This window comes from Ursus arctos, unplaced genomic scaffold (genome assembly GCF_023065955.2).
Source record: "Ursus arctos isolate Adak ecotype North America unplaced genomic scaffold, UrsArc2.0 scaffold_22, whole genome shotgun sequence".
NCBI lineage: Eukaryota > Metazoa > Chordata > Mammalia > Carnivora > Ursidae > Ursus > Ursus arctos.
The window spans coordinates 20250655-20264781 of NW_026622897.1; the positions used below are offsets into that span (position 1 = coordinate 20250655).

Consider the following 14127-nt stretch of genomic DNA (forward strand, 5'->3'; position numbering starts at 1 on the left):
TAAGACATATTATCAGTGATGTCTATAAATCCTAAGTCATTAAAAACATAAGGTAACTGTTTAGTGTTACCTGTTTAAGAAATAGGAGCAATTACATGAATTTTAGATAAGTCCTAATGGTGCCCCTAAAGGGTATGCTCAGGTATTCTTGTATACCCAGGAAACTTAGCCTTCCATACCAATTTATATACTAAGTGCTTGACCTGTGGGTGAGATTTAGATTGGTGTAAGATTTAATTTACTATATGTAAATATATTACTTGATTTATATATAGAATTTCTCCCTAGTGGAAGAGGTTATTCTGAGCTTGTTTTTTTAAACCAATATGAGCAATACCAGGTACAGATCATTAGTGATCTTCTTCAGAAGCATATAAGGGATAATCACTATAGTTTTTAGTCTTATGATCTCAATTTTGTTACCTTCTAGGCTACATGAAGCTATCTTTTTAAAAAATTTACTTTTCACTTCCATTGTTCTAGTGCACTTAGTGTAAGAAAAATCACATAGTTCTAAAAAAGCAACACCACCTTTCCACCCCCCAGAGACAACTACTTTCAACTCTGCTGATTCTCGTATTACTTACCTCCATATCATTAAATAACTTGTTTTATTTTGCTGTGTGTTGATTTTTCAATTTTAGGTATCATCTGGTGACTTGGTGGTGTGGAAATTGAGGGTATAGCTCTTTCACCAGTCTGTGATTCCCATGACACACATATTCTTACCATTTTATGGTTCTGTCATAGTTACAACTTAGATGAGATCAATATTTCTTATCTTATGGTTTTCCACAACTAGGTCATGTGGTTACTCTTTTTTTTTTTTTTCCGGCCTAACTTTTTTTTTTTTTTTAATTTGTATTTTATACTTGATGCTCATTTCCCCCCAAACTGTCTTTGGTTTGTAACAGCATCCTTTCAATATGTTCAGACTTGTTAGGTATTCATTCTTAGAGAGGTCTTCTATTTTGGTATGTTCCAGTTTGGACTGGTTTACATTCCAGATTTGCTACCCAACCTGTTGGTATCCTTTCACTATCAAATTGTGTTAATCTCCTAACTTCCTTATCACCTCTACCTACCTTCCTGAGAAAAAATGTGTGGGAGATAAATTTCTTGAGATCTTGTCACACTCAGGGGATAGGTTAGCTACGTACAGAGTTCCAGGTTGGGGATAACTTTAACTTCGAATTATTTTGAAGGTATTGGCCCATTGTTTTCTGTCTTCTAAATGTTGTTGAGGAGCACAGTGCTATTCTTTTCTTTTTTAAAAAATTATATTTATTTATTTGAGATAGAGCATAAGCCAGGGGACAGTGGAGAAGGAGAAGCAGGCTCCCTACTGAGCCAGGGAGCCCGACGCAGGGCTTGATCCCAGGAGCCTGGGATCACATGACCTGAGCTGAAGGCAGACTCTTAACTGACTGAGCCACCCAGGCGCCCCTGCAGTGCTATTCTGATTCTTAAATTTTTTTGTATGTGTCCATTCCTCTAACTCCCACCCCAGACCTATTAAGATCCTCTCTCTGTATGTAATGTTTTGAAATTTTACCAATGATGCACTTGGGGATGGGTCATCCATTGTGCTAGGTTTTTTAAACTTTTAGGTATGGAAAATCAAGTTCCTCAGTTCTGGGAAATTTTCTTTTTCTTAATTAGGTATTCCCACAACTTCTCTTTCTGAAAATTACATTACTTGGATGTTGGACTTAACTGGGTTAGTCTCCTGATAGTCTATTTTACTCTTCTGTTTTCTACCTTTATTTTTCCTTCTGGGATATTTCCTAAACTTTTTTTTCTAACCTATTTAGTTTCCTTTTTTTCTGCTGTCATTTTTTTTAATGTCCAAAAGCTTTTTTTTTTAATACTCCTTTGTTTTAATATCTTTCATACTAAAGACCTTTTCAAATTCTTAGTTGTCTGCTCTTCTTAGTGGGGCCTAAAAAGTGGATTGGAAGGTCTGTTTGGGGTTGGGCTCACTAAACGTGGGCCTTTCTCTTGTGATCTGGCTGAGTTATCATTTTGTTACATAGGAACATATTTCTGTTGTTATGTAATTGTTTACATAGGAAATCCCTGATATTGGTATTTTTAGATCTTTTATATAGGTAAGATTCCTGCAAGAAGGCTTGTATATCCTCTTAGGGATACAAGCCCAGCTGGCAGATTTCTGGGAGTAAGGTGGAGCAAGAAGGCTTTGGGGTTCAGCCTTCAGTACATAAACTTAATACCTTTGTTTTCAGTAAGGTAATCAGGCCTTTAACTGTGCCTGATGCTCCCCAGTTAGGACAGGGTTTACCCTCTCAATTCTTGTACCAACTTTGGGGAGGAGCAGTTCTTTGGGTACACAAAGGAGGGAGAGGTTCTTTAGGCTTCTTACATAGTCTTTCAACCTATCCTCTTTTGAGCCCCACCTTCACCTTCACCTTCAGTTACCTGGAGTCACTAATCCAACTTGAGCCTTTTGGGAGTTCTGTGATGTGAATCAATTTGCTTTCCTTTCCTATTGCTGGCTTTTAAGATTCGGCTTTTAAGTTATCATTCATCTGAAACTTCTCAATTTCCAAAATTTTGTTTTTCATACTCCATTCTTGTGGGTTATTGCCTTTTACAAATTTAGTATTTTTATTATTAAATCGTTATTTTAATATTTACTATTCTAGTAAGATTTGAGAAGGCATGAAGGGCCATTGTGTGCACTGATTCTCTCACATGCTATCTTTAACTGGTGTTCTGCCTGAAATCTGTATACCTTATTCTTTTTTCAGGCTAAGATACCTTAATTCCGAAACTCAGACACAGGAACTGTGCAGGCCCTCCTCTTCCTTTCTTCATATTCTTTGGCAGCACAGTGTGAAAATGAGAGAAAACGGAGTAAATGACCTGGAAAACTTTATTACATGAAGCCTACTGTTGACATCACAGTTAAAAACTTCTCCAGTAAGCACTCTGAAGTGCTCTGGCCTTGTTTTGTCCCTGACTTTGCTTTAAAACAAATGTGTGCCTTTTTGCTAACATCTACACTCATTTTACTCTAGTAATAGTATCACGATCAAGAGCTTTATACTCAAGGTATGCAGACGAGTTTTCAGAACTGGAGAATTTAATGGAGATAATCTTGCCAGCATCTAGTTTATTGTCAAGGAGAGATATACCTACAGTTTTTCCGCATTATTTTGTTCTCAAGCAAGTACCTTTCCCCAGAATTTTCTTTCCCAAACTGGTTACTCTGCGTTTAAAATCAGCATCGTAAAATGAGGAAATAGTCCTTTGCCTCCACCTGTCTGTTTCTTACACACCAAGAATGAGAAAGCGGGTAGGACTTGGCTATGGGGATGCTGTTTCCTCAAAAAGGTTGGGATAAGATACGGTTTTGGAGTCTCGAGACAAGACAAGGCAAAACTGGTTATCCTGACACGCCCTCACACTACAAAAAGTAGCTTGCTTCAGCTGGATGCCTTCCACCCACACTGCAGCACAGCCTGTCTTGCCAGTCTTTTTTGGGTGCTTCTCGCTCCCGCCACAAAGTTCTTTCATTTTTCACAGGATCGGTTCGCAACAGCTGTTCCTAGTTTTTCAGCTCCACTTTGAGCTGTACCGCATTTGAACTTTTCAGAAGCAATACTTATGAGTGCGATTCGCACACTGCTGCCAGGCAGCTGTGCAACGGGGTGTGCAGGTCCAGAACCGCGGGGAGGGCACACGAAGACCCCGCAGCCAACAGACTGTGTGCCTGCGTCCGAGGGGGCTTCGGCTCCGCCCAGAAGCGCGAGCGCGGCCCGGCTGCGGGCCACGCACCGGATACCTGCTAGCGTTTGGGCCCAGAGATCCTTCGCGCTGATGTGCTCGATAGTTCTTAAACCTCTCCAGCCTGGATCTCCCCTCGACTCCAAACAAGCCCGGACGCGGCCGGCCTACGCATCCGAGAAAACCTCTCAGCGCCCGCAGCCCGCTACGGCCTCCCTTTCAAGTAGCGGGTCGAAGGGACGCGCGCTTTCCTGCTTTACGGCAAGGGTGCGCGCGTTTGCGACAGCGTGACGCCGGCAGAGTTTTGGCGGGAAAAGCGCTGCATTTGGATTCCTGTGGTGGCGGGCAAAGGACGGCCTGGTGAGGAGGGGCGGCCGGTAGGGTGTGAAAGGAGCCTGTAGAAGGAGTTCGGGGTCTACATTAGTTGGGAGGGGCGTGTTGGGAGAAAGTTATCGATGACGAGCGAAGGGGATCGGAGAGACTCCAGCTGAGGGGCGGTTTCGGGGGGTGGAGGAGTGTGGGACCAGGGGAACCCCTATGTGGGGGGATTGGAGAGCCTACCCCTCTGCGGGCTGGGGACCCCAGAGGTATGGGCGCCGGCCGTCTCGAGTGCCTGCCAGCCCTTCCTTCCGCTTCTTGGGGCAGCTTGGCCCCGCCCCAGGCTCCTCCCGGCCTTTGGGACGGCGTGGGGGTGGGAGTTGGAGCTGAACAAGGGGGGGGAGGAGGGGCTGCAGGCGTCGTAGTTAAACTGTCCGTCTCCACTGGCTCGCAGCCCCTCACCCGTCTCCCCCCCTGCCCGTCCGCAGTCATTCCCCTCAAAGCATTGGTGCCCCCGGCTCTTCAACACAGCCGCTGCTTTTTCTCAGAGGCCTGAGGAAGGCAGTCTCTGCTTGGTTGTGCGTGGGCACGGGGATGGTGATTTACACCACAACATGCCAGAATTTAGAATCCTTGCTTGTGGTTTAAAGCCTTGGATAAAATACGGGTGAGGTGTAAGGGGAGACCGAACTCTTAGCTATCCTGAGGGATCATGGCAGGGGGTTGAAGCTTATTCTCACCCCCATCTTTTCTGGGTTCCTCCCTTTTACAGCCGTGGAGTCATGGCAGTGCCCTTTGTGGAAGACTGGGACTTGGTGCAAACCCTGGGAGAAGGTGCCTATGGAGAGTGAGTTCGAGTTCGTTTACCCCGCCTTCACACCTGCTTTAGCTTTCCGTCTGTTGTCTTGAGTACATATTCGCTGTTTTGGAATTGTTTATTCTAGTACAGTGGCAACTTAGAGAACAGATCTTTGCATTTGAAGTCTAAGATTTTTGGGAACTGGAGCCGCACAATCTTTTGTAAGGATTAATCCCCCCGCCTCCCCCTTTTAAAAACATTTTCCCTGTAAAGAGCTGGAAGAGACTTGTGAAGTCGGTTTCTCCTCCCACATATTCCTTCCTGGGGTTTAAGCATAGTGGTTAAATGAGCAAATGAACAGACTCTGGAGTCAGACTGCCCGGTTTCAAATCTTCACGCATCCCATACTAACACCTTGGTTTGTGTTCTTGGGCAAACATCTTTTTTTTTTTTTTAAAGATTTTATTTATTTATTTGACAGAGACAGCCAGCGAGAGAGGGAACACAAGCAGGGGGACTGGGAGAGGAAGAGACAGGCTCCTAGCGGAGAAGCCTGATGTGGAGAAGCCTGATGTGGGGCTCGGCCCCAGAAGGCCCCAGAACCCCGGGATCACGCCCTTAGCCGAGGGCAGACACTTAAGGACTGTGCCACCCAGGCGCCCCTTAGGCAAACTTCTTAATGTGCGCCTCTGTTTCCTCAGCTCTAAGATGACAGTAATAGTACCTACCCCTTAGAACAGTTACCACAGACATATATAATATGAGGTTAATAAATCTTAGGTAGTGTTATTAAAATTAAATGAATAGAGCATGTGTATATGTGATGTGGCATGGAATTACTGTTACTCCGTTTTAGTTTATTTTATCAAGTATTAAATAACCTTTGGATGTACAACATAATGACTTTAGAGCATTAGTCATCGTGCTTCGCATTTCAGAAGGGAGTAGTATCTGTTGAGAGCATGGCAGAAACCATTTCCTTGGTTTGTACTGGGTAGAGAGAGTAATGAAGGTAAAACTGTTGATCGAGACATATTTAATCTTTTGAAGCTTTCATGAAATAGAATTCAGATGTCTTCCTTTTCCTTTTTAGGGTTCAACTTGCTGTGAATAGAAGAACTGAAGAAGCAGTTGCAGTCAAGATTGTAGACATGAAGCGTGCCATAGACTGTCCAGAAAATATTAAGAAAGAGATCTGTATCAATAAAATGTTAAATCATGAGAATGTAGTGAAATTCTATGGTCACAGGAGAGAAGGCAATATCCAGTATCTATTTCTGGAGTACTGTAGTGGAGGGGAACTTTTTGACAGAATTGGTATGGAAATAAGCTTTAAGATAACTATTCTACTAAATAAGTTTCTTTTTTTTTTTTTAATGTTTTTTTATTATATTATGTTAGTCACCATACAGTACATCCCCGGTACTAAATAAGTTTCTAAATTTGTTTTTTAATCTTGCGTCTACTATTTGGTCATTTTCCATTCAGAACTGCCTTATGCAACAGTGAAATTGGAGTAAGTTTTCTTGTTTTTGCAAGTTATATTAACACATTAAAACATATATGGAATCATCAAGGAAAACCTTCTCCCCAAATTGTGTATGTGATTTTGGTTAGGATTGCTGTTTTGTAGAGTTTAATCTCATGGCGAAGTATTATTAGTACAATGTATTATTTACCTGTACAGTGGTTTTTCTTTATAGACATTCCAGTTACATGAAATCATTACATATATTTACAGAGCCCCAATAATAGCATGTTGTTATATTTCTTCTTTAAGTGAAATTAACATGAGAATTTTGCAGAATTGCTTTGCCTATATTTAGTAAATTCTATACTTGCTACTTCAATGTTCTATGTAGGTTCAAAGGCTTGATATTGCAGAACACTAAGAAGTACGTAATAATATTATGTGGATCTATATTTATTATTTAAAGCTATTGTGTTCATATTTAAAAGCCGATTATTAGAATCTCCAGTATGTATCTCGGGAGAGAATTCAGTGTAAAAGAAACCAAGAGGTAAAGAGGGAGATCAATATATAAAAAGATAACTGACAATAGAACATTTCTTAATAAAACCGTATTTTCTGAAGGGACTTTGCAGGCATTCATGGCTTTGTAGTATGAGGGATTGTATGAAGTTTCATTTTGTTGTTAAATATTTAGTGAAATTACTTTGTATTTGCCCAGGCTTACACTTCGACAATTACATTTCAGGGGTGGGGAAAATATTGTCATAGCATTTAGAAAAAATTAGGGGAGAATTTGGAAGATACCAAATAACTGATGGTTAGTGTAAGATAAGCAGAGGCTTTCAAGGTATGGCTTCCAGTCTTGATTTGGATAGTAGTTTGTTGTTTCTCTCTATAACTTCCCTGTGATGTTAATTTATTTTTGCCACATAACAGATGGGGACATGTGAGTTATTAAGTATTGTATGAGTTAGTGGACACCAGAGTCTTTTAATTGTTATCATAAGATTCTGTTTGCCAGAGTACCATCACAAAAATCTAACCTTAGAGTTAGGAGACTGTGTGGTTGATTCCTGATTATGTTTACCTGGCAGACTAACTTTCATAATTAATTCTTACAGAGCCAGACATAGGCATGCCTGAACAAGATGCTCAGAGGTTCTTCCATCAACTCATGGCAGGGGTGGTAGGTACAGTTGTCTCTTTTCCTTTTGTTTAAAATTATTATGAATGAAGTAAGTTACCAAATTTTGGTATGTTTCCTTCTGTTTCTCTTTTAGGTTTATCTGCATGGTATTGGGATAACTCACAGGGATATTAAGCCAGAAAATCTCCTGTTGGATGAAAGGGGTAAGCTTAGCTTTTTGTCACTGCTGCCTAAATTATTTTATTTTATTTTAATTTTTTTTAAAGATCTTATTTACTTATTTGTTAGAGAGAGTACAAGCAGGGGGAGTGGCAGGCAGAGGGAGAAGCAGGCTGCCTGCTGAGCAAGAAGCCTGATGCGGGACTCAATCCCAGGACCCTGGGATCATGACCTGAGCCAAAGGCAGCCGCTTAACTGACTGAGCCACCCAGGCGTCCCCACCTAAATTATTTTAATCCATACAAGGCAGGTTTGAAGCTTTTGTGTTATTGAAATTTTAGGGCAGAAAATCTGAAAAGTCTAGGAAGTTTGAGAGACTCAGTATATTTAGACTTCACAAGTTCTTCCTGATATAGTTGTGGATGAGATAGAGAAATCTAACCTAGATGCAAGGGTAGCTCACTAAATGAATAGCTGTACGAATAGTCTTAAACAACTTTTCAGTGAATTAATAAAGGAAAGTTTCCATTGAAATACCCTGGACTTCAGCCTTATCCTGTTTGTTCTTTTTATTTATTTATTTAGTTTGTTTGTTTCACGTTTTTATTTAAGTTCCAATTAGTTAACATATAGTGTAATATTAGTTTCAGGAGTAGAATTTAGTGATTCATCACTTAACATATGACACCCAGTGCTCATCAAAAGTGCCCTCCTTAATACCCATCATACATTTAACCCATCCCCCCACCCACCTCCCCTCCAGCAACCCTCAGTTTGTTCTCTATAGTTAAGAGTCCTTTTTATGGTTTGTCTCTCTCCCTGCCCCCATGTTCATCTGTTTCGTTTCTTAAATTCCACATATGAGTGAAATCATATGGTATTTGTCTCTGATGGACTTATTTTGCTTAGCATAATACTTTCTAGTTCTATCCATGTCATTGCAAATGGCAAGAGTTCATTCTTTTTTATGGCTGAGTAATATCCCATTTTACACACACACACACACACACACACACACACACACACACACACAACTTCTTTATCCATTCAGCAGTCGGTGGACACTTGGGCTTTTTCCATAATTTGGTTATTGTTGATATTGCTGCTATCAACATCATGGTGCATGTGTCCTTTCAAATCGATATTTTTGTATCCTTTGGGTAAATACCTAGTAGTGCAGTTGCTGGGTTGTAGGGTAGTTCTGTTTTTTGGTTTTTTTTTTTAAAGATTTTATTTATTTGTGTATTTATTTGAGAGAAAGCAAGAGAGAGTGTGTGCATGTGGGGTGGAAGAGGGGCAAGCCAACTCCACACTGAGTGCAGAGTCCGACTTGGGGCTTGATCTAAGGACCCTGAGATTGTGACCTGAGTGGAAATCAAGAGTGGGAGGCTTAACCAACTGCACCACCCAGGCACCTTAGGGCAGTTCTATTTTTAACTTTTTGAGGAACCTTCATATTGTTTTCCAGAGTGGCTGCAACCAGTTTGCATTCCTACCAACAGTGCAGGGAGGTTCCCCTTTCTATGCATCCTCACCAGCATCTGTTGTTTCCTGTGTTGTTGACAGGTGTGAGGTGATATCTCATTGTAGTTTTGATTTGCATTTCCCTGATGATGACTGATATTGAGCCTGTTTTTGTGTGTCTGTTGGCCATCTGTATGTCTTTGGAAAAATGTCTATTTATATCTTCTGCCCATTTCTTAATTGGATTATTTGTTTATTGGGTGATGAGTTTGATAAATTCTTTATAGATCTTGGATAATAACCCTTTATCAGATATGTCACTTGCAAATATCTTCTCCCATTCCAAAGATTGCTATTTAGTTTTGTTGATTGTTTCCTTTGCTGTGAAGAAGCTTTTTATCTTGATGAAATCCCAATAGTTCAGTTTTGCTTTCCCTTTGCCTCCAGAGACGTGTGTAGTAAGAAGTTGCTACTGCTGATGTCAAAGAGGTTGCTGCCTGTGTTCCTCTCTAGGACGATGGTTTCCTGTCTCATGTTTAGGTCTTTCACCTATTTTTTTTTTTTTTTTTTTTTTTAGATTTTATTTATTTATTTGACAGAGAGCATGAGTGAGCACAAGCAAGGGGAGAAGCAGGCAGAGGGAGAGGGAGAGGCAGGCTCCCCATTGAGCAGAGAGCCCGACATGGGGCTCAATCCCAGGACTCTGGGATCATGACCTGAGCCGAAGGTGGATGCTTAACTGACTGAGCCACCCAGGCGCCCCTGGTCTTTCATCTATTTTGAATTTATTTTTGTGTATAGTGTAAGAAAGTAGTCCATTTTCATTCTTTTTTTTTTTTTGGAGAGAGGGAGAGAGTGTAATGGAGAGGGAGAGAGATACTCAGGCTTCACACTGAGTGCGGAGATCTCACGACTTGAGCTGAAACCAAGAGTTGGATGTTCAACGGAGTATGCCACCCAGGCACCCCTAATTTTATTCTTTTGCATGTTGCTGTCCAGTTTTCCCAACACCATTTGTTGAAGAGACTGTCTTTTTTCCATTGGATATTCTTTCCTGCTTGTTGAAAATTAGTTGACCAGATAGTTGTGGGTCCATTTTTAAATTTTCTATTCTGTTCCATTGATTTCTGTATCTGTTTTTATGCCCGTACCATACTGTTAATGATTACAGCTTTGTAATACAGCTTAAAGTCCAGAATTGGGATGCCTCCAGCTTTGCTTTTCTTTTTCAAGATTGCTTTGGCTATTCGGGGTCTTTTTTGGTTCTGTACAAATTTTAGGATTGTTTATTCTAGCTGTGTGAAAAATGCTGGTGGTATTTTGATAGGGATTGCATTAAATGTGTAGATTGCTTTGGATGGTATAGACATTTTAACAATATTTGTTCTTCCAGTCCGTGAGCATGGAATGTTTTTCCACTTCTTCATGTCCTCTTCAATTTCTTTCATAAGTATTCTATAGTTTTAGAGTACAGATCTTTTACCTCTGGTTAGTTTTATTCCTAGGTATCTTATGGTTTTGGGTACAGTTGATTCCTTGATTTTCTGCTGCTGCTTTATTGGTGTATAGAAATCTAACTGATTTCTGTACATTGATTTTGTGTCCTGCAGCTTTAGCGAATTTGTGTATCAGTTCCAGCAATTTTTTGGTGGAGTCTTTTGGGTTTTCTACATAGAGTATCATGTCATGTGCAAATAGTGAGTGTTTGACTTCTTCCTTGCTAATTTGGATGCCTTTTTTTTTTTTTTTTGTGGTCTGATTGCTGAGGCTAGGATTTCCAGTACTATGTTAAATAACAGTGAGAGTGGCCATCCCTGTCTTATTCCTGACTGTAGAGGAAAAGCTCTCAGTTTTTCCCCACTGAGGATAATATTAGCTGTAGGTCTTTTGAATATGGCTTTTATGATGTTGTGGCGTATTCCCTCTATCCCTACTTTGTTGAAGATTTTTATCAAGAGTGGATGCTAAATTTTGTCAAATGCTTTTTTTGCATCTATTGAGAGGAGCATATGGTTCTTATCCTTTCTTTTATTAGTGTGATATATCATCTTGATTGATCTGTGAATACTGAACCACCCTTGCAACCCAGGGATAAAGCACAGCAAAGAGCCAGTGTCCAGGTTAACTGCCCTCAGCAGGTGTCTCAGCACCTATGCTGAGGGGCAGAGGAGGAAAATGGTGCCCTCTGGCTCTTTTATTCCTGGAGAGGCAATGCCCCCTCTGCCAGATGTGTGCCAAGAAGGGAATACTGTCTCTCCCATTGTGTCCCAGATCGCACCATCTTCTCCCAGGCTATCTGCCCTCCTCCCAAGGAGCACTGCAGCACCCTCAGGGCTCCACACCAGCCATGCTGCAGACCTCTAAAACTCTATAGTCTTTCAGTCTCACTAGTCATAAAAACTCACAAAATCAGCCCTTCTCATTTTTTCCCAGTCAGTGGCTTTGGGGAAGTGTTTTCCTTGTGCAATCTCCCATGTGCTCTTCTCTTTCTCTCTTGCTTCTCTCTTTGACCAGGGCTTCCTCCCCTCTGCAGCACCCATGATCCTCTTCTCCCCCAAATCACATCTCCACACCTCCTACCTTCCATAGTTTAGCCTCATCTCTCCTAATTGTGCGGTTTGTTCTGTCAGCCCTCAGATCGATTTCTGGATATTCAGAATGATTTGATATTTACCTAGCTGTGTTCGAGGGATGAAGCAAGCCTAGCGTCCTCCTACTCTGCCACTTAGCTCCACCCTGTTAGTCTTTTTAATCTGTGACTGGGATGGAGATGGAAAAGAGTTTAGTTACATTTCATGGACGTCATAAAAACTGAGAGGGATGGATAGTGAAACTATTAGCTTATTGAGTAAGGATCAAAAAAGAAGACAGAGGGGCGCTTGTGTGGCTCATTTGGTTGAGCACCCCACTCTTGGTTTCAGCTCAGGTCATGATGTCAGGGTGGTGGGATCGAGCCCCACACAGGGTTCTGTGATCAGCAGAGAGTCTGCTTGAGATTCTCTCCCTCCCTCTCCCCCTCCCCTGCTTGTGCTCTAGCTCACTTTCTTTAAAATAAATACATAAATTCTAAAAAAAGAAAAAAAAAGATGACAAATGTCAGCAGCATGAGGCAGTGATTTTTGTCTTTTCTTTTTAATGCCCATTTAAGGCATTAGAATAGTGACTCGCAAATAGTAGGCTTTCAAAAATATTTATTGAATGAATGAATACAGCAGGCCAGAGAGATGAGTCAAGTTTTAACAAGTTGTTTTCCAAGACAGAAAAATCTGAAGTCCAGGATAAGTACATTTGAATGGTATTATCTTTGGCAGCAAAACAGGTTAAAAAAGACTTTTACTAGACAGCAGACTTCGTATTGATCACCTGTGTCATGTAGTCTTGAGAAAACTAAGGTGATATTGTTGAGAACGAGGAAGATAGCAGTCCAGCACTGCTTTGGTGAGGCCATACTGGAAATAATGGGTGCCCTGGCACACTACCACAAAAGTCATGTAGACCTGTGAAGTGCTTTTGAGAGTGACCAGACTGGTGGAAGGGCCACAAACCGTGAAATAAGGAATAACTGAAGGAGCCCAGGGGAAACTTGATAGTGCTTAAGTGCAGTTCTTTAGACCTTGTGAGTGAAAACCTCATGGAAGCATTGGATTAGTGCAAGCGTGGACCACGTTGTTGGATCTATCCAAAAATTGAATAGGTTGCTTTGGAATGTAGAAAGTTTATAACATGAGAATCAAACACTGGATTATTAATTATCAGAGATATTGTAAAGGGAACTTAAACATTGCTTGGCTAGTTGGACTAAAGTATTTTTAAGAGCTTGTCCAACCCTGAGGTTTAGTGTTTCTGACAGTATTGTTCACCACAGCAAGTCACTGCACTTTCTTATTAGCCTCCCAGCCTTTTCCTGAACTCTGTAATTGACCTTCATACAAGGAGATGAGTTAAGGAAAGCCAGTTTATTTAATAAGTAATGGAGATGTGAATATGTAATAATATTTGGAATATGAAACCTTTGTTTCCAAAGTAAAAATATTGGTTTTTTTAAATTTATAAAGATAAAAGTTAATCATGAAGTAAGATGAAAAGTATCAAGAAGAAAGTAAAAAAATCACCAGAAACCCACTAATGAGTTATAACTACTGTTAATTTTTAGTGAATATCTTTTAGATAAACATTTATTAAGCCATCTACCTAGCTACCTAAGATCCTCCTTTGGTTATTTAGGCTTCTTGCAAGTTGCTTTATAAGGCACATAACAAAATTTTAGATATTCAGAAAATTTGGTGTATGGGGAAAAGCAACTGAATAGTTGATTGATGAGTCCCAGGAAATGAGAGCACAGCTGGAGAATTCCTTTAGCTTCCATTTTTCATTCTATTTCTATTACTTTTTGAATACTAACACCCTTTAAAAAAATTTTTTTTTCCTCCTCTGCATTATTTACAATTAATCAATTTTTCTGTTCCCTGGATTGTTTCTATGTGTTATTTTTTTTTTTTTTAAGATTTTATTTATTTGACAGAGACAGAGAGAGAAAGAAGTAGCACTAGCAGGGGGAGCAGCAGGCAGAAGGACAGGGAGAAGCAGGCTCCCCACTGAGCAGGGAGCCCCGCATGGGGCTCCATCCAAGGACCCTGAGATCATGACCTGAGCTGAAGGCAGATGCTTAACCGACTGAGCCACCCAGGCGCCCCTGAATGCTTATAGCCTTGAATGCTTATAGTACAGTCAGTTCATCCCCTTCCTCATCTACAAATTAAGTCTTTTTTTGAGTAAATGTAGGTTTCAAGCTGCATAAAGCCCTCTGGGAAAAAAGAATTGCTTGTCTCTAACTATGACAGGCAGTACAGCATAGTGTTAAGAGCGTGGGATTTAGAGTCATTTGAACCTAGGGTTAATCTAGGCAACCTCATAGTAGGTGTATGGCCTTGGGTAAGTTGGCCATTACTTACCTTCTCTCTGCCTTACTGTCCTTCTTTATAACTGGTGATAGTAAGAGAATCTATTTGGGTTGTT

General features: G+C 40.7%; 1 protein-coding gene across 5 annotated transcripts in view; it reads left to right on the top strand.

Moving 5' to 3' along the window:
• Nucleotides 1-2620: 2620 nt before the first annotated feature.
• CHEK1 (checkpoint kinase 1) overlaps nt 2621-14127 on the top strand; it is a 30053-nt gene continuing 18546 nt past the window's right edge. Inside the window, exons 1-5 of one of the 5 annotated variants that reach the window (XM_057316671.1) lie at nt 2621-4110; nt 4841-4915; nt 5961-6184; nt 7463-7527; nt 7622-7691. In XM_057316671.1, coding sequence (XP_057172654.1) covers nt 4851-4915; nt 5961-6184; nt 7463-7527; nt 7622-7691 — 424 coding nt within the window. In that variant the 5' untranslated portion in view covers nt 2621-4110; nt 4841-4850. Of the gene's footprint in view, nt 4111-4457; nt 4736-4840; nt 4916-5960; nt 6185-7462; nt 7528-7621; nt 7692-14127 lie in introns of those variants that run through there. The other 4 variants (XM_026505471.4, XM_057316669.1, XM_057316672.1 and 1 more) reach the window with 4 other exon arrangements.